Here is a 21,225-nt window from a genome sequence, read left to right as displayed (position 1 = left end):
CTCTATTATGTTTGGCTTAGTTTTCCTTTCCAGAGCTAATTAGATACCTTAGAATGTCACATCTCAGTGACAAAAGAACCAAAGCTACAATTACCCATTATCAACACTCAGACTATTGTTAACCAATGCCTGATAAAAATCAAAACCTTTTTTTCCTAACAGAACTTAAAAGCTCATAAAATATTACTGATATCAGAATTACAGCCTATGAGAATTAGCAATATTCTACTACCTAGCAAAAGCTAATGACCAGCACTTGTCGGATAACAAAAACAGTATTTTAAGATTTAAAAAGTATATTCAAGCTCAAATATATTGAAACAGAGGTAGTCATTTGGCCATTTTTCAGTCTTGTCCAATTCTTGGTGACCTCCTATGAGGTTTTCTTTGCAGACACTGGAATGGTTTGCCATTTCTTTCCCCAACTTATTTTACAGATGAGGAAACTGAGGCAAATAAGGTAAAGTGGAGTCACACAGCTAGTGTCCGGGGCTAAAACTGAACTCTTGGAGGAGTCTTCCTGACTCCAGGCCCAGCACTCTGCCTACTAGCTACCACTAAATAGAACTACCCTGTAACTTAAAATGATTATTTCTGATTAATGGGCTAATTAAATATTTCATCCTTGCAGATCTATAGTATATAAATTCACTCCTGTTTTCCTAAGTCAAATAAACTGAGCACTAAGTTTTATGCCTACAGTTCTTTAAATAACTGAGCATCACTTACCCTTATACAGCACTGAAGATATCTCAAACGTGGGACCTAAAGCGCATCTGCCCTGATTTAAGGACCTACCTTGGAAATTGTTCACTGGTATTTTAGTCTGTAATATTCAAACCGCTTTTCTTGTCATGTACCACTTTCTCAGATCAAGTCTAGTTTGGGCACCTACAAGCAAGTCATGGCTGCTGGGCAACAAGGGATCCAGTTCTAGATGCTGTCTCAGCTCTACGGCATGGGCTCTTGGAGACACGGCTATCAAAGAGAGGTTATGGGGCCAGGAGCTTAACCACCACCATGAAGACAGAACACCTTCTCCTAGGACTAAGGTTTAAAACCCAACTTTCAACATCCAAACCCATTTTACAAGATCATTGTTGCTGGAGCCCTCTCTGACACATCTCTTCTTCCCTAAGGAGCGGGTAGCCATGGAATCTTCAAATTCCTGCAGGGATCCAAAAACCTCAGCATTAATCAAGTTCTAAATTTTTTTCTCTCAGATTTTGAGCTCCTTGAAAGTTTGCCTCTTACCTTTGTATTTTCTATACCTAGGACAGACAAGGACAAGGAACATGCACTTATTTGTTACAGACAAGGAAACCCCAAACCAACAGTTAACTTTGGCTCAAGCTCACATAAGTAGTCTAGAGCTTTCAAATATTCCCATCAGAAGACAATTTTGCAAACATAACGAGGCCCACAAATTTTCTCCAAGCCCTTTAATATTTCACTTTTTAACACCTTGAGGCACAAGCAACATTTAAAAAATTCATTGAAAGTTCTGTATAGTGCTTGCTTATGTAATAAACCAACATTATTGAAATTTCTATAACATTTCATATTCTGAACAACACCCTTGTCCACTGGTGGAATTAATAATGTAACAAAAGCAGGCATGATGGTGGTAAAAATATTATACTCCATTTGAGTAACTGCTAAAATTCTCTTTTAGATTAAGTCTGCTACCTTCAGTTAAACACGTGTCCAAAATGTTCCTGATGTTTTTTACACCAAGTATGAAATTATGAAACAAATCAAAAACGTTTGTCCATACAAAGAAACCTGTCCACCTCTGAAAGCTCATGACTTTCCACTTCCAAAAGTTTAAAGTGTATGCTCTACACAATTTGGTCTTTTCTTAAAAGAGTTGGTGAGGGATAGGAAAGAGGCACATTTAATTCACTTGAACATATGAGGCTTTGACATTATCAAAATGGACTGGGGTTTCATAAAAGGCAAAATTCTTTAGAAAAATCACACGGACCAGTCCTACAGGTAGGTATCTAAAAGAAATTCAGAACAGCATTTTCCACCTTCAAGATCAATTACTTTTCACAAAAGATATTTAGCCTTCTGATGATGCCACATGTAACCAGCATTAAAATTTGTACTTGCCCCCCATAATACAATTATAATTTGCTAAAAAAAAAAAAAAATTCACTTTTCATCCTTTCAATGAATAAGCAAGAAATAAGGAAAATATTCCCTTATCAGTTCACTAAAAACTTACAACAGAGGCCCAATTTAATTTATATTTTAGGATCATAAATAACAAATGCAAATGCCAATTTTTACTGGGCCTTGATGTCACAAGAACATGGATAATCTTTTACTTTCCTATATCCAAGTTTATCCCATTCTCACCTTCTTCCATGGGTGTTTGGATGGTTTGTAACGTTTGGTCCAGATCTCTGATTTCATCAGTGTAGGGAACTCTTGCTACAGAAACTTCACCACTATAGATCGGCAATTTTTCTGAACTTAGAATTTCTCCAAGATTTTTCTTCTTTCCCTTCAAAGTTTAAGTGGTCTGCTCCACTCTATAATACTTCTATGATGCCTCATTTCTTCCAAAGAAGCTTATACTTTGCTATTTAGGTCTTAGGTCTCTTCCCCTAATTATCTGCAGCCTATTCACACCACTTCTTTAACATGCTCAGATCAGCAAGCTAGATAGAGAAGCTCTACAAAAGCCTTATTCCCCTTGGCACAATGGCCTCCCCATTCTCCCCTACTTTTAGTCACCAAATCAACATTTTAAGGTTCTTGTTTCTTAAGATTATAAAGCTAGAGAGGATTACAGAAGATGATTCCAATGCTACTGAAGAGAACATGTGACTTGTAAAGAAAACCTTTTTAGACAGGTCATAGCAAATTATTGGGGCCAATTTATAGTTCAGAAAAACCTAAGAGAATGTTCAGTCTAGAACATCCCAATATGTACCAGAGTTTTCAAACTGGTTTGCCTACAGAAAAGAAGCTTGATCAACCCAATCCCTCTCTGAAAAAGCCTTCATCCACGATGTCAAACACTGGTGTTTCGATGTTCAGGAAAGTAAATAAAACAAAGATTTGAAGGTATAGAGGAGAAATGAAGACCATGAAGATAAGTGCAAGGAAGTAAGGGGAGACCATGGAGATCAGTGCAAGGAAGTAAGGGGTAAAGTTAAACTTACTCTAAAATGACACAGTATCAGGATTGGAAGAGATTTCACCTTAGAAATCATCTAATCCAACAAATACTTGAAAAGGAATTCCAAAAAGGTCATACAGTCTCTAATTTAAAGACCTCCAATAATGGGGGATTCACAGTATTCTGAGATAACCCACTACTCTACTTCTGGATAGCCCAACTGTCAGAAAATTTTTCTTCATTACTGACCTTTAAACTAAAAAGACAAACTCATCATGGTAATAGTAATAGGCCAAGAAAACCATTTTGGAACATGTAATTAGTATTTCTGACTGGTAAGACAAACATATGAAAAATACACCATAACCAAGGGGCTTTGACAATGAGGAGATAATCATAGAGCTGAAAAAAAAAACCTCAGATTATTTAATACAAATCTCTCTTTTTATAGTGGTTCTGTGATAAAGGAGTCTGTCTTATATCACTTTCTTATATCACTTACAGACATTACTGGCAGAACAGAATTAGAACACAAGTTCTTTGACTGTTACTAGTTCTCTTTCCAATAACTCTGATTTGCAAGATAAATATTCAGGACTCGTAAGCTTGTTTTAAATAAAATAATTCTCAAAGATTTTTTTGGTTGTTGTTCTATACACCAAAAATATCTCCTAAATGTATCCGTGATTATCTTTATGAATAGGAAATACTTCACATCCAAGGACTTTCACAGCTTGTTAGCTTTGGTAAATTAAAAAAAAAAAGTTATCAGTTTTCTATTATACTAAAAAAATTTACTAGGATAAACCAAATCCACCCATTAGCTCTCTAACATGGAGTGCAGAATTCTTTTTATTGCCTTAACTTTTATTTTTCAAAAATGAGCACTGGGTATTTTTAACATGTAGTAGTGTCATGTCATATGTATCTTAACAATTGCATATTTTAGTAACAAATGAAATTAATGATATTTAGATTATTCATAGTGTATTTATAAAATGAAATTTTTTTTATCAAAATACACTTCTCACTAAGATAAATAAATAAAATCCAAGCAAACCTACCTACACAAAGTTAGAATCAACTTTGGTAGATTTCAGTGTAATACATAGTCCATAACTAGCATGTTTGCCCTTCCCCCCCAATGCTGCTCATCTTCTGGGCTAAGAATTATTTAAAAATTTTTTATTAAGATTTTATTATGTTGACATGTTTCTCATTCCACATCATCTTCGGCCAAGCTCTGTACACTCACAATTCTCTATGGAGGAAAAAAAGGGAAATATATATAGGTTTCATACAAAAAACATTAAGCCTATCTACATACAAGAAAAACACATTGCTCACCCAGGCATTTGGAAATTGTACCTTACTGGCCAATTCACCTTATGATTTTTAAAATATGATATGGTATTTCATAGTTATAGCCAAGGAGAAAGGTGACAAATTAGAACTACTTCCATTTGAAAATGCAATAAAGCCTACCAACACATGGCAGCTTTTGTACTTTATAACCCACAGAATTAACCTGCCATTAAATTATTTAAACAAAAACAAAGGGGAGGTAGAAAATGGGACCCTATATTCTTCTGTTCCTGGTAAACAAACTATCGATCAAGACTTTCAAAACAATTCACACCCCGAAAGCATTCCTACTTCAAAGGAATGCAGGCTCACCATAAAAAGCCCAAGTATGGCAGCATGATTATAAATCAGGTATTACTATCTGAAACACTTACAGGGCCTGGTCATCACAAGTTCTAAGTTTATCCCCCACACAGGCCAATATTTACAAAAAGAAATTTAGTTTTCACCCCATACCAAGCTTCCAATACTCCACCCTTCAATAGATAAAAATGAATAAAAAAATCAACCTCAAAGAATTTTTCTAAGAGAAGGAACACAAATTTCATAGGGGAATGATACTACTAGGCATAAATAACGCAAAGAACTGAATGAAGTCAGTATGTCTTCAATAACAGGGGTTAAAATTTAGTTTAATTCAAAGAATTCTTAAAGAAGTTCTAATGTACTTGTGGGTTCTTGGTTTTGCTTTATTTTACTCCATTTCCCCTTTGTCTAATAATGTGCAGGCCACAAGTGCATCATGGTAAATATTCATAAATTATTCTTCTTGTGTGGTAATTGTGTGTGTGTGTGTGTGTGTGTGTGTGTGTGTGTGTGTGTGTGTTGGGGGCTGGGGCAGCAAGAGGTCAGGCACATACACTGTCGTTACTGTAGAAGAATTTTCTATGCCCTTAACTTCCGATAGCATATCCTTCCATAGGCAAGGTCTAAACAGATCTTAACCCTAGTTTCTGGGTCCCCTAGTCCATGGAATTTTTTGTTCACTCAGTTCTATTTGTTCCCCAGCTCCTATTCCCAATAAATAATCAAAATCCAACTAGGAAATAAGATCATCCTGAAGGGTCATTGAGAGGATACTTAACCATTAAGATTCTGTACTGATGCTTTCTTTCCACTCCCTCCATCGTACCTTACATATTATTTATGACTACCAAAGCAAAGGCTACTTAGAAACTTAAAAGGCTGACTTCTGTGTTTCATGATATGTAATCTTCCAAATACTAAACGTGTACTTTCTCTTAAAAAAATCCTTTAGGCTTTTGGAAGAGAATATAGTACTGTATCACTAGAGACTCTAACATATTCATAACTTATACTCCAAGTCTTGTAGTGGTATCCCTATGATATACCCTCTTTAGTATAAAACCTATCAATGATAGCAAACCCTATAAGCACATGTGCTAAAAGTCAGAGGGGTAATTCTTTGATACAACAAAGGTATGCTAGTTCTAAATACACAGGGGCTATAACTTTCCGCATAACACTTGTCAAGACAGGGAAGTCTTACAGAGACAGCCTAACATAACTTTATCCAAAAAGAATTATGGGATATGAGCATTTTTAAAGTTTAACGATCCTCAAAGGATCATTTTCTCTAGTAACTAAACTGTTAGGTTGAGCCAATTAAGTAGGGCAAAGTTCATAGTAGCCAGTGGCAGTAAATACTACACAGTAAGAGGAAAATTTTATAATCTTATTATTCATTATATAGCTTTATGTAATATCATAATGTTATCCCTTATTATTATCCTGATTAACTGGATTTGAGATATATATACACACACACACACACACACACACACACCTATGGTACTATTTCAAATTTATGGTTGAATTTCATTTTTTAACTTTAACAGGAAGGCATTTAAAAGTTCCACTTCCAAAGTGATGAAATTTAATTTTCAGATTCTAAATGACTACATTTCCCCATTGCTGCAAAAATTCTATTTTCTTACCTGGCTAATTGTTGGCAGCTTAGTCAGAAGCATCTGGAACACTGGTGATGGAAGAGTTTGCTGTAAAACTTGCAACAACTGCTGTGGCTGCCCACACACAGCAATGGCATTTGTCAAGTGGTCAACACCCTTTTCATATTCACCTATAAAGGAATTTTTTTATGGAAATGCTTTTATGGAACCTACAAAGTCTTTCCCTTTAATTATAAACTTCAAATATAAAGCACTTATTGCTATACTTTAAATAGAACTATTTTCTAAGACCTCATTCTTCAGAAAATTCTATTACAAAAAACCTCATGGAACAATACCATCCTAATTTTTTTAATATAGTGAAACTTCTATCAATTACATTTTGAAACAAGTTGGCAATGGCAATTGAAAGGGACTAAGAAGTATGTTTGTTATCTAGAGATTGCTATTTGTTGTGATGACATTTGTCCCAACAGTAAAACCTAATAATTAAAACCAGGGTATAAAATTCAATTTTAATTATTCTCAAGTGCCTAGTAAAACTTATCTCATAGTGGTTCATTGGCAACCTGTTTTAAACAATTTTAAATAAACGTCAATTGTGTAACATATATGTAAGTTCTGAAGTGCTTAAAAACTTATACTAACATTCCTCATTCCATTTATTTTCCCTCCGTTAATTCCCCTACCATAACTTTTCACAGCACACTAACCTCACTTCCTTTCAGAGATTCAAGAGTTGGAAAAGACCTCAGAAATGTAGTCAAATATCTTTGTTACAGATGAAGAAACCAAGTCCTAAAAGAGTTAATTATTTGCCGTGAGTCTCACAGCTACTAAATGTCTGAAGCAGAAGTCAAATTGGAGTCGTCTATAAGTCTATCGATTATACCCAACTCTCAAAAGGGGAGTAACTGTAGACATATTTTAGATACATCATAGCAAAACATTCAACGAAAGTCTCTCATGTCTCTGAGAGATAAGTGGGCCAGATAATACAGAATGGATAATACAGATGTATCAGAACTGGCCTAAATGGTCAGATCCAAAGAACAATCATTGGTGGCTTAATGTTAACTTTGTTAGATATTCTCTAGCACTGGAAGTCAGGAAGGCCTAAAGATCAAACTCCCATCTAAGAAACTTAACAGTTGTGTGATCTTGGGCAATTCACCTAAATTTCCCGTTTCCCACGATGACCTCACCTCAATAGGCCCTTCCACCTCTAAATTAATGATCCTATAAATGTGCCAGGAATTTGTGCTTGGTCAATGACTAGCAGTTATAGAATGTATTTATTAAAAAATTTAACTGACAAAGCTGAGAGGAACAGCTAATACTTAAAAGGCTAGAGCAAAAATTTAAGTCTAGTAAAATTAGATGTAATGGGGATAAATATAAATCCTTACTCTTGGGTTTACAAAACTAGTTTCACAAGCATAAGATGGGGTAACTAGAGAGCAGATTGACTGAAAAAGTCTAGGGGTTTTAGTCTACAATGACATGGCTGCTAAACTGCACTGAGGAGTATAGTATCCACAACACTATACCTTCATCAGGTCACATATAGCACCTTATTTACATTTAATTGAGTGCCACATTTTAGGAAGGACACTGATTCAAAGGAAGGTGGACTAGGACAGTACCGAGATGACGACATATAAGGACATCAGCTAAAGGAAATGAGAATGTTTAGCCTTAGAGGAGAGTTGTGGAGAGTCATATAAGTTGCAGAAAAACTATGTGAAAGTTATTAGGCCCTTCTGCTTGATACTAAAGGGCAAAAACTGCAGCAATGGGTGTAAGCTGCAAAACAAATTTAGCCTTTATAGAAGGAAAAATCTGTTAACCATTAAACCTACCCCAAAACATACCGGAATGATCCCCTCTAGAGCCAGTGAGCGGCCTACTCCTAAGAGGCCTTCCAAAAAAGGCAGAAGAATGACTGACTACTTACTAAATGTTGTAGGAGACATTCCTGTTCAGATACAGAGTTTAAGTCAGATAGTCTCTAGAATCAATCTGAACTCTGAAATTCTGGCTTGACAGAGCATACCAAGTTTATTCTGAATTTAATAAGGTTTAAATATGAACATAAAAAATAATATAGCAATGGTCTTTCATCCTGGCAGAATACTTCCGTATAAATGTATGAATGTAGGTTTCTTCCTAGGCTATAACTCCACCAATTACTATTTTGCATTATATATTCAGTCTTTAAAATGTATCACAATATTCCAATTTTAAAAACTAGATTACAGAAGTATCAAAACATACCCTAACTTAGTAGAACTATTTATTTCTAATGGTCATTTTTGGTCAATCAGTACTTTAGCTTACTTGATCTTAGTACACAGAGATCTGAATTCCCTGCATCCTTAATGTGTTTCTACAGTTCAACACTGAGTCACAGTTTAAAATAATATTAATTTAAGGAAACAAGTGAGCCAGATCCATTCACATACGGCCTTTCAAACAGATGGTCATATGTGTACTTGCTAAAATGCAGCAGAGGCTTTTAGAGTCTATGATACTTCTTTTGAATAGAACATAATCATGAAAAATATCTGATTCTTTTAGTGATATTTACCTTGGGCTAGTAATTCCTCACCAAGCTGTATTTCTTCAAGAAAGAACTTCTGAACAGCTTCTGCATCTTTAAGGTCAGGTAACTATAATGCAAAAAGATCTTAATTGAAGAAACTATCAAAATGGGTAACCAATATTTAAAAAAAAACTTTATATTTCAATAAAATTTGTTAAGAAAAATATTACAGAAAAGGTTATTCTCTAAAAAAAAAGAAAAGAAAAGGAAAACTTATGTTCCAGCATTGCTTATAAGGAAGTTTGGTCAAATAGCACCTTTACAAATATTCATAAAAATACACATTTATCACGGTTCTAAGAATAGTGCCAGAAAAATCAAGTCTATTAATGTAACAAGCCAGTTTTACATAGGAAAACTCAGGCTTCCATGAAGGATCATTCATTTTTGCAGAATTAAATTTATCATTATTTTAAAGATATTTAATGATGTAGAATATCAAACAGGCCATTTGAAACTAGATAGTTATTTTAGGCTTTTTTCCCCCTAATTCTAAAAGTTCAGTAATATTATGAATGTATAAAGTGTTTTTGCTAAAGGCTATTTGGAGTCTAAAAATGTCAGCATAAACCAGTAAGGCACTTCTGGGCAGACATGAAAAAGTACCAGATCCATGTGACCTGGGGCAAACCACATGGCAATCCTGAATTTGCAATTTCCTCATCTGTAAAAACAAGGTGTTTAAACTAAATGGTCACGAAGGTTGATCATACTTCTACAATACTATGACTTTAATGTAGTCAGGCAAAACAAAGCATTTCTGACAATGCATTTATTTTTCATTAGTCACACCAACCCAGCATGGGGACATAAGACTAAAGGCAAAAACTAAAATATGAACAGGACTTGAATACTGATGTACTTAATTCAACAAACATTAAGTTATCTACTGTGTGCTAAAAGTTGGAGATGCAAAGATAAGTCACATGGTGCTTGATCAAGGGGACTCAAGTTCAAGTCTCATGTCTTTTGGAGAGGCCTTTCCCAATTTTCCCATTGTTAGTGCCTCCCTAACCCCAGAAATCATCTTTTATTTAGTTTTTTATACATTTTTTATTTACTTATTTGTGAACCAGTTGCACCATCCAATAAAAAATAACCTCCTTCAGGGAAGCATCTCTCTCACTTTGGTATTTCTATCTCCTCAAGCACAGTACCTGGTTGAAGAAAGCACTTAATAAATGCTTGCTGATTGACACAATCTGTGGTGTAACAAATTGAAAGATAAGTATGATACAAGCCAGGGCATAATAACGACAAAAGACGGACCCAAAGCGCTCTGGGGAAATTAGGGGGAGAGAACATTTCAGGGTAGTATAAGTATCAGGGAAGTCTCCAGGGAGATGGTACTCTGTACAATGTTGTTAAACAGGGATAAGAGGGGCAGTCTACATAAATGCATGGGGACTGGGGCTTTTTGGAAGACTCGGCTCAAATCTCAACGTTCTACAGGAGGCCTATCCCTGGTTCCCATTGCTGTAGGGCCACCTTCCCTCAGATTATCTTCTACCTCTTCTGTATATATGTGTACATAATTGTGTGGGAACTTGTGTTTTTGCCTTCCTTTCTCAGGCCAGTGCTTCTAACAGGACCTGGCAAGCATTAGGCACTTAAAAATGCTTGTTAGCTGACAAACAGCATGTTGTGATTTCGAGGACAGCTTGCAGTCTGATTTGGCTGAAATGAAGAGAATGTCAAGGGGAATAATGTGAAAGAATGCCAAAAGGGTAAGGTTGCACCCAGATTCTGAGAAGTATATACTATACAACAGGATAAATTTTTATCTGATCCTTCAGGCAACAGGGAGTCAACGAAAATCTTTGAGCAGAGAAATGCCAGGGTCAAGCCTGTATATCCAGAAGATTATTTTGATAGCTGTGTGGAAAAATGGATTGAAAGAAGACAGGGAACAGATGCAAAGAAAACAATTATAACAATAGTTCAACGAATTAGGGTGGTAGGCAGTATTAATGAAAAGAGGAAGGATGTGGGATGATGTGCAGGTGCAACCAACAGAATATGACAACTCTGGTGGGACTGAAGATGTGGTTCAAGGAAGGGGGTGGGAGAACAGAGGGAGAGAGACTGATCTGGAACATAGCCAAACCTGAGATAGACCTAGGCTCAGCACTTTGGGAGACCAATGAAGAATAGAACCAAGGGAAGAAAGACTATTCAGGGTAAGAGGATGGTCAGCAATATAAAAAGCTACAAAAAGTCTAGGAGGATGAGAACTAAAAAGAGGTGATCATATTTAACAAGGAAGATGTCATTGGTCCTCTGAGAAAACAAATATACTTTACCAGTAGGGCTGGAAAACACTGCAAAAGGTTAAGAATTGAGTATAGATTACTCTAATAGCTTAGCAGTATAAGGGAGGAGAGATACAGGGCTATAGCCTGACGGGTGGGTCAAGAGAAGAGATTTTTAAAAATAAAGCGGCTAAGGTGCTTCGTGACCAAGCAAAGACAAAAACTGCCTCCATCTCGGCCCTCAAGGAATTCACAATGGAGGACGGGAGGAAAAGAGACAAAGAATGTAACCAGCACACAGGTTAAGTATACTATAAGGGGAAAAGTGATGAAAGAAAAAGAGAGATTAAAAGTAAATTTGAGGAACAAAAATACTTTTCATTTGGAGGGAGGGATGGACAGGGTCCAGGGCTCAAGAAGCTAGTCTACAGGTAAATGAAATGAGTTGAGTCAGAAGATTCTGTAAAAGCAGAAGGAATACATCAGAGACATGGGAAGTGGCCCAAATAAAAACACAGCAGTGGAAGACGGCACAATGAATGCAGAGCACAACAAATAGCCCAATTTGGCCAAAATGAGTGTGTCAAAGGGAATGAAGTGAAGACTGAAAGTATAGATTGGATCCAGACTGATGGTATCAAACATCAAGCTAGAAAGTTCCTGTTTTATCCTATAGAGGACAGGTATCCACCGAGCATTTTTTTTTGAACTGCTGAGTTACAAGGTCAATCTATGCCTGACCCTTGAGGATGAAGATGGGGTGGGGGGGTAGTGGGGAGTGGGAAGAAGACAAGAGTTAAACTTTTCAGGAAAGGGCAGGTGAGGTCATCTGCTGAGAGAGAGAGAGTAGGAGTAGAGGTGGAAACTTGAGGACAAGTTGCTGTGGAAAGCGGCCCAACTGAAATTATGCAATATGGAGTCTTAACGAACCCAACATTCATCATTTCTTAACTAGCTCCAGCAACATTTAGTAGTAAATGAAATGATGGTGAGGCTGACCCAAGGCTTTAGATTAGCAGAGCATGTCTCCATTCTCTATTGCACTGATACTAAACAGTACATACTTTGCCATCTGCGGTTATATTTTTAAGTACAGAAAAGGCTAGGGAGAATCTGAAATGTTTTACTAAATATAAGGTAGCAAGCTTAAAAGAATAGCAAAAATAATAAAATTAGAAGAGGCTAGGTTAGTAGGTTAGTCATTTACCCCATAATCTCTACCTTCAGGTAGGACTACATACAAGCCATTTCAAATAGCATAGATGCATTTTTTAGTACCCTCAAAATCATAAATACTTGAATTCTCTTAACTTTATCAATGGACAAAAACATGTATAGTTTAGAAAATATCTTATTGCACACCTAATTTTTTCATACTACAGTTGAGAGCCACTTTTAAAGATGGCAATAGTTACTCTAACATTGATAATTTTAATTTGCCATACAATAGAAAAATGCTAATCCTTTAATTTTCATATTTGAGTTGAAAACACTTCAGTAGGAATCTAATCACTGTTAAATAATCACTTCCTCGGTTCTATAGGCTATTTTCATATATTTACACCTTTGCTAATAATTAATAAACTGTGGAATAAAAATGGTGCTAATAAAAATCGAAGCCTTCCAAGAAATTCCCTTAATAAAAGGATTTGTTTGGTAAAACTAGGACTCAGTCAAAAGGCCTCACCCTAAAAGGCCACATGTAGCCTTGAGGTTCAGGTTCCCCACCCCAAGAAGTTGAGGAAAAGAGATGCTACAAAGTAAAAGGAGAGAACTTAAGAAAAAAAATGGGGTGGGGAGGGGAAACCACAAGAAGACCTAAGGAAGGAGAAAAGATTCTTGAATTGTATTAGGAGGTTAGAAGGTAGAAGAATGCAACAAAGAGGAGAAAGAAGAGAAGGGGAAAGACAAGCAACAGGTAAGGTTTTTCCCCAAAATAAGGAAAGTGAACCCTCTAAGTAGGAAGCAATGGCTCTTTTCCTCCAGAAAAAGATGACAGGAATCTATAAATGTCAGGTTAGGGATCATCGAGGAAGAAGAGATGAAAAGTAATGTTTGGTAATTACATGCTGAGGGCTCTATGGCAGCTATTTGTTGACCTGATGACAAGACACAGTTCTGCTATTCTCTGAGTACATATATTCAAGTTGTGAGAGAAAAGTTGTTAGACTATTAATCAATTTCTGTTTATTCATATAGGCATAGAGCAAATGACACTGCCAAGAAATCTACAAAACACTGTTTAAGATAAAGAAGTCTTAGGCAAGAAACCAAAAGATCATAGTAGGTACAGATAATGTTTTCATAACTGCTGCTAATCAAAGGCAAAAAGTCTCAGGAGAGAAAGACAACTTTGGGAAGTGAACAGATAATGAAGAAAATGGAAATAAGAACAAAATTTGAATTCTGGACCATAAAATATAGGAGTACACTTAACAAAGGCTGATAGGGCTATACTTACCTAGAGTTCAGCAAATTAAACCAAAAAGGCTTTCAAACTAAAAAGGGGAAAACAAGAAAAGCTAGATACCAAAGGACAGAAGAAAGAGCTAGAGGCACATCTACGAAAGGAACATTTAAGTCAACAGCCATGAAGGCAACCCATGACCTCAGATGTCTACCCACAAATAAACAAGGATCTCATAACAAGGTAAAAACAGACATTCTCATAGAATGATCTTATAAAACCAAAAAACTTAAGATAGTACTATGAAAATCATGATAGGATTATGGGGTTAGGTAAAGGGGTTGAGGAAAAGTAGATCTGGAAATAGCAAACATCCAAAGAGGTGCTAGGTGAAACAGGGATTAGATTGAGAGGATCACACATGTACAAAAGTAAAGAACAGCCTTTTCATTTTACAGATGAAAAAAAAAATGAGGTCCAGAAAAGTTATGGGACCTGCCTGAGATCACCCCAGGACTAAGTGGCAGAACCAGAGGGCCCCATGACTCCAGCACTCTTTCCACTGAAGAACTTGTTCTCCCTCTCCCTAGGGAGAAAAAACAGGAAAATGTGTGGAAGCTCTAGAAAAGCAAAACTAAATTTAAGGGAAAACTTGATAACAATTAAAACCATTCAAAATTCATGAAGTCTACAATAAAAGCTGCATGACCACCTATCGGACATGTTGCCTAATTAAAATAGAAATGATTACTGTCTGTGGCACACTTAGAAAACTTCAAATTAACATCATCTAGGTTTTATTGTATTTTTATTTATTTTGTTAAACATTTCCCAATTACATTTTAATCCGTTTCAGGCAGAAGTTCTGCCAACTGGCTGCAAGAGTTTGACACTTCTATTATAGCTTATCCTTACATTCAGGTATGGGTTGAACTAAGTGGTCATTATGGTCCATTCCAGCTCAGATTCTGTAATTCACATATTCCATCATGATGCCTCTCAAAACAAAAAACCACTTGAGTGTTATTACGACTATCACCATCTGTCTATGGAAAAATTTTTGTGAAGGAAAAGGCTCAAAAGACTCAATGTAATTGTTATGCAAATGTAACCCCACCCAAACACATTTTATTCATTATAAGAATTTCTGCCACACAGAATGATTGCCCTAAATCTGCCACAAAAAAAGCAAAATTTAATGACTTGGATTTAAATTTTTTTTCCCCGTGCTCAACTTCTGGCAAAGATACTACTAAAAAGGAGAAAGAAAAAAAAAAGGTCACATGGCAAGCTATCAGCAAGACAGTATAAAGTAGTAATATTACAAAAGGCTTTAAAAATCAAGATCTGAGTTCTAAGCTTTCAGGACCTTTTGTAATGCCCTGAGCAAGGGCTTGTTTTGTCTCTTTGGACCTAAACTTGTTCACCTATAAAATGAAGCACTAGGTAATTCCAGGCAATCAAGGAGATTTTACAGACCATCTAGTCTAAATGCTTTCATTTTGCAAATAAGGAAACTGAGGATGGGGAAAGATGGTTTGCTTATAGCTACATAGGGTGGTAGAGCAGATCTGGGATGAGGATAGGGACATTAAAGACACCGGTGTGTAGGTTAACCAACATTTTTTTGGAGTAATCATTAGAGTACTAGAATGTCCCTATCCTCATCAACAATTTTTACTGATGACTAAAAAAGCACAAATGGGATACTTATCAAATGTATAGATACACAAAACTAAGAGAAAACAGAATTAGCATGTATAGCTAGAAAGGGCCTCACAAGCCATCCAACCCAAACCCATCAATTTTTCAGAGAAGAATACTGCCAAGTTGAACTGAGGACCTGAAATTGGTATGACAAAGTTAAATCGGGACAAATCTAAAGTCCTGCTTATTTCAGTACTTCAAGGATCTGGGCAGTTCATCAGTATAAGTGCTCCCTCCATTAAAGGAGATTGCTAAGCTGGTACTCAAATTAAAGACATAATATATCTTTCCAGCTTCATAGGACCTGCCAGAGTTGATACTGCTGGTATAGCCTTTGAAAAGTCAGAAGCAACATCACTGATATAGTTAAGACATCCAAGTAGTAATTTAATGGGGGATAAAGTCCTATACTTAAAACAAACAAATGCACAAGTATGGCCCTAGCTTAGATAGACGTTCATATATAAGACTTGTGGTTTCAGTTCAGTCTTTAAATGACTGAAATGATTCTATCTAAAATACCAAAGTATACTTTGATATAACTATGAAATATTTTATATACAATACCTTGAAATTTCAATACCTTGATATTCCCTCCCCCCAAAAATGCATTTCAGTGGATTTTCAAGTCTATTTTAATACATTTTATAAGTACAGGTTATTGGCATTACCTTGGAAAGCCCAGCTCTCTCTTTAGCAAGCTTCTGTTTCTTTCTTCCTGCAACAGATTTAATACATGTTCACTTTACGATAAATGAAAATAGTGATTAAATAGTAATGGCTGAATGTTTAAAGATATAATCTGTTACTTAAAGCCTCGGTCTCTTCATTTGTAAAATGAGGCTAAGATCTGCAAAAACCTACCTCACAAGGTTAAGATCAAAGAGGTTAATGTATATGAAATAATTTTGAAATAATTTATGTGCTCTACAAATCTGAGGTATTACCTTAACTTGCATGTACTTTTGAACAAATATTAAAGATCATATAGGATGATTATGTTCTTGAGCTAAGATGTCTGTCTCTATGAATATATTTTATAGAATTCCCTTTCTTTTTTTTTATACCAGCCATAAAACCAAGAGGTAACCACACTATATAGTGTGTTACATATACCATATTCAGCAAAGTACACACAGACTCTCACAGTCAGGTTTAAGTATCATTTGATAAAGCTAGCTGAACTGGATACCTCCAATTAACTGAATAAATAATAGGAAGAGCTAACATGTATTGTTTTAAGGCTTGCAAAGCTTTACATATATCATCTCATTTGATCATGACAACAATGCTGTAAAGTGGATTCTGTTGTCCCCATTTTTTAGATAAGAAAACTGAGGTTGACAAAGGCTCACTTGCCAAGGAATATAGAACTTTAAAGTTTCTGAGGGCAAAATTAGAACCCAAGCCTTCCTGACTCCAGGTCCAGCAATCTTTCCGATACCATCTAGTTAGCTCTAAATGGTTCAATTTACACAATTTGAAAACAGTCAAAGCATTCAATGAAATGAGAACTTCCCCCGTAGCAATGCCTATAAGCTAGAGTTTAAATATTACTCTAATAATGATTACTGAAAGTGGGCAAATTTACTGATACAATGAATTTAAATAATGTCTATCTAAAGTCAACACAAATGTTTATATTAACATGTTAATGAGGCTAGCTAAATATGACTAAACCCAACAGACACAATCTGTAAACTATTTGCCAATCTCCTTAACTACAACTTTTTTTAAATCAACGATACAATCTAAAATGACTGATTTTACGTGTCTGTGCATCTTTGGTCTCAGTCTCACAGGAATACACACTAAGGATTTAGATATGAAAAGAATTTTATTACCTAGCCCAATGTCTTCTTCATTTTACCGATGAGGAAAATGAGTCCCAGAGATGTCATACCCTAGATAACACAGTAAGGGGCAGAGCCAAGATTTAAATAATCCTAGGCCTCTGACTATAAAAACAAGGGATCTTTCCAATGCACTATACTTCTGCCAAATGAAGTAATGTAAATATCAGAAATACTGAGGCTTACATAATGCAGTTAGTCCTCTTAAAGCAAGTTTTATCTTGCAAAATGATGATTGTTTAAAATGGCTTTTATCTCATTTTTACAACTGCCAATAGACGGCAAAGTTATCTCATAAATAAAACATCTTGGCTAAAAATGAAGCATGACTACTCCAAAATTTCCAAACTTAGAAAAGAGGTATCCTAGATTTTACATTATGGCAATGGCTTTTCTCTCCCGTAGTATATACACAATTCTGCCCCTTTTAAAAAATGAAAGTATTTCTCATAAGATGTTTAACTTCAAAATCTTACTATCTTTTCAAAGAAGTCAACTAGAATTCTGCAGCACAACCACTAACTCTAAATACCTCCGTATCTAAATAACAAGGGGGTGGCACAAGTGACTAGAGCACTGGGCCTGGAGTCAGAAGTGCAGAGTTCTTAAAATCCAATCTCACTTACCTGTGTGACCCTTGACAAGTCACTTAACCTCTGTTTGCTTCAGTTTCCTCAACTGTAAAATGAAGACAATAGCAGCACCTACCTCACAGGGGCATTGTGAGAATCAAGTGAGATAATATTGGTAAAGCACTCAGATTTCAAATATGGGAGACTTAGTGAAGGGCAGTACCACAAAAAGAAACAAAGTTAGAAATAAGGGCAGACTGGGGGAGTGGGGGCACACATTATATACTAAATTAGGCATATATTGGAAGAACCAGGAAGACAGTCAAAGGAGATATGATAACTGAAGCCATGGGTGTCAAAGGTTTCAGGGCAGTACAGAATATAGCCAGAAGACAACCAATGACAGTGGTTTGGAGAATAAACACATTAAGGGGACAGAGAAAAGAATGAAGAGCCAGTAAAGCAGTTAAAGAGAACAGAAGATAATCAAGTAGTACCTCTGAAGATTCAATGGTGTCAAAAACTACAAAGGTCAAGACTGGGGCGGGGGAAGGGCACTGAATTAGTTAATCAAGTCATTGGTGTTCTTCAAGGGAGGAAATTCAGGAGACTAGGGACACTAGACACAAGACTTGGGTTCTAGTTGTAATTAACTATAGACCTTGGCCAAGTCACTTAACTTTTCTAGGCCTCATGTTCCCTGAATCTAACTGAGAGCACTGGATGTCCTAAAGTCCCTCCTTATTCTAACTTTACAAAATTCAAAATTACCATTTCTCTACCATTTATACAAAAATCTGTATGTAGTCATTACTTGGCCCAGTAGAAGAGGTACAAAAAGACAAGTCAGGGTAGATCACAGTGCCTGGCACATAGTATGCAGGTGAATGTGGTGTCAGGAGTTCAAATCCTGATGCATGACCAGAGCAAAACACTTAACCTCTCTCAGCCTCAACACCTATCTGCCAAGGCTGTAGTGCCAGTGCAAAAGAGATAAGATCTTTGCAAACCTTAAAGTGGTAATATAAAAGTTGACTGCTACTATTATTTAAATCTTTGCTAGAAGGAATGGCTCCATGGGTTAGGGAGGGAAGAGAGGGGAAATAAATTAAAAAAAAAAAAAAACGACAAACGAAGCTTTCTGTGGGGAGGGGGATGGAGGTGGTAAAGACTTCTGTTTTCAGTTCAAAGAATTCAGAAAGTGAATGTGGCTATTTCTCAACTTGTTTCAATGTGGATTTATTCACCAAGTTTAGAACAAGAACTAGGGCAGAAAATCGTGTAGGCATGAACTCCAGTAGTTGAGCAAGTGAAAGAAGAAATGTTTGTAGAAGGTCCCTTTAGCTAAAAACAATTCGAAGCTTTTAAAGTATGGAAAAGCTATTTTTTTGTATGCTAACTTAACAGTTATGAATTTAATTCTACTCAGAATCAAATGAAGCTTCCTACTGTTACCGGCCAAGAAGTTTTCGACAAACCTACCAAGCCAAAAAAATGCTAAAAAATGTGCCTCAGATGTTGGTTTGGTTTTTTTTTTTTTTTGGGGGGGGGGGGGGGATAAAGAATTAAGTTTAAATTTTAGTCACGATAAATAAATATTTAAAATAACTACCCTCATTTTCACAAAAGGAACTCAATCCTACCCTAGAAGTTGCAAACAAATTATGACCTTTCAAAACTGTCTGCCATTCCCATGACTCAATGACTAACATTCCCTATGAAATGAATAAAGTTGAATAAACTCATCAACTTTACACTTAAATGCTTGAGGCAGTTTTAAATGAAAAACCACGTCACGATCAATTATTTTTAAAAAACGTAGTTTGAAAAGAAATTTAGACCACTAATGTTGCAAACGCAAAGCCCGCAAATTAAATCCAGTTCGCAAGCGTACCATCATCTCAAAATTGTCACAGATCTGAAATAATGCCAAGTCAGAAGAAAATCCTTAGCATTTTGGATTAATCTGCAATTTTCTGTCGCATTCACTCATATCTTGGAAGCGTTTCCAGCAAGGCTACCAAGAGGGTTTAAGAATGCTGTTGGACGCTGGCGCATTCCCGAACCGCCTATTCAGCCCCCACGCTACCTGCAGAAACCCTCGGCAGTGTTAGGTCTCGTGGCTAGTGGGAGAAACGAGGGCAAAACCCACCTGGGTGGACACCTTAAAGAGATGGGGTGGGGGGGAACTAAAAACAAGAGGCCTAAAAACTAAAGATAACTCCACAGGGAGTCTACACTGCACAAAGTGGGGAAGAAACCAGAGACGAGATATTCTATCCTTTCAAATGGGCAAAAAGATGATTGACGGCTGGAAAGATAAAGATCAGACCCCTCCCTCCCAGCCCCCGGCCTGGGCTTAACCCACTCCACGCCTCCACCCCACCCACGCACATGGGACCCTCCGAGTTTTAACTAGCTCCGCCAGGAGGCCGCGGTGCCCTTCAAAAGCAAACGCCCATGGTAGCCTTGACCTCGGGGGCCCAGTTCCCTCCACTGTGCCCACCCCACGCCCAGGTGGGAGCCCCGGTAAAAAGGCACGGGGCCCACTCCAGAAAGTGGGCAGGAGGGGTATGGAGGGAAGGAAGGGCAAGCTCTGGGGTGGGGGTGATCGTGGAGCGCGCCACCCGACGCGGAAGCCCCTAAGAGGCACGTGTGCGGAAAGCAGGCCGGGGCCACGCGCGCAGCGCCCGTTACCTAGGGTGTGCATGGGGGGCTGCGGGGAGCACTGGGGCGCGCGCCCGCACGGGAAAGGAGTTTGGGAAGGAAAACACCAGGCGCGGGGTGGGGGGCGGGAGGAAAGCGTATGAGCAGAAGACCGGCTGCTGTAGGAGGGGGCGGGGACCCACTCACGCTCTCGGAGCCTGTTCTTGAAGTTGGGGTCGCTCCGTCTCTTGCGGTCGAAGTAAATACAGTAGCCGATGAAGAGGGCCCCACACACGCCGGCAGCGATCGCGCCACTCCGGCCCACCATGTTTCCGGCTGCTGCTCGCGGTGGAGGTAGCAGCAGCGGCCCCGTCCCCCGCTGACCCCCAAGCCAGGAGAGTAGGCTCGCTCCGCTCCCGTCGAGGGCGGAGCCAGCGAGAGAGGGGGAGGGGAAAGGACCCCTCAGCACCCCACTTCCGCTATGACGTCCTAGAAGAGCGACGTTCCCTAGACGTCTAGGGCAGAGCCTGAGGAGAAAAGGGCTAAATTCTCTGTTCAGCGCATGCGCGGCGGAACGCGGCCTGATCACGTGGGACGCGGTCTGACCACGTGGGACAAAACGCACCCTCTGCCTGGAGCGAGCGATGTTTGGCGGCGAATACGGCGAGTCTGAGTCTTACGCTTAGATAACTACAGATAAACGTTTGTTAAATGAATGAATGGCAGTGTCTTCTAGAGCCGATATACCCTC

General features: G+C 37.6%; 1 protein-coding gene and 1 non-coding gene across 2 annotated transcripts; both read right to left on the bottom strand.

Moving 5' to 3' along the window:
• Positions 1-1,427: 1,427 nt before the first annotated feature.
• On the bottom strand, positions 1,428-21,012 carry TOMM20 (translocase of outer mitochondrial membrane 20). Its single transcript, XM_036755957.1, has 5 exons — positions 20,682-21,012; positions 16,075-16,121; positions 9,023-9,104; positions 6,460-6,602; positions 1,428-4,397 (listed from the first exon to the last, which is right to left on the bottom strand). The coding sequence occupies exons 1-5, from the start codon at positions 20,800-20,802 to the stop codon at positions 4,353-4,355; spliced, it is 438 nt and encodes a 145-aa protein (XP_036611852.1). The 5' UTR covers positions 20,803-21,012; the 3' UTR covers positions 1,428-4,352.
• On the bottom strand, positions 19,733-19,870 carry LOC118849322. The gene has a single exon (XR_005010371.1). It is a non-coding gene; the product is annotated as a small nucleolar RNA SNORA14 (small nucleolar RNA).
• Positions 21,013-21,225: the final 213 nt, after the last annotated feature.

This window comes from Trichosurus vulpecula, chromosome 4 (assembly GCF_011100635.1).
Source record: "Trichosurus vulpecula isolate mTriVul1 chromosome 4, mTriVul1.pri, whole genome shotgun sequence".
Lineage (NCBI taxonomy): Eukaryota > Metazoa > Chordata > Mammalia > Diprotodontia > Phalangeridae > Trichosurus > Trichosurus vulpecula.
This window is presented reverse-complemented; position numbering and strand designations above follow the sequence as displayed.

What these genes read in the sequence shown, in the direction of transcription:
- TOMM20 (XM_036755957.1), bottom strand. Translation starts at nt 20,802, where the DNA reads ATGGTGGGCCGGAGTGGCGCGATCGCTGCCGGCGTGTGTGGGGCCCTC. An exon ending in CAAGAACAGGCTCCGAGAGC is followed by an intron (nt 16,122 to 20,681) that starts GTGAGTGGGTCC and finishes AATCTGTTGCAG; the next exon opens with GAAGAAAGAAACAGAAGCTT. An exon ending in AGCTGCCAACAATTAGCCAG is followed by an intron (nt 4,398 to 6,459) that starts GTAAGAAAATAG and finishes TTTCCTCCATAG; the next exon opens with AGAATTGTGAGTGTACAGAG.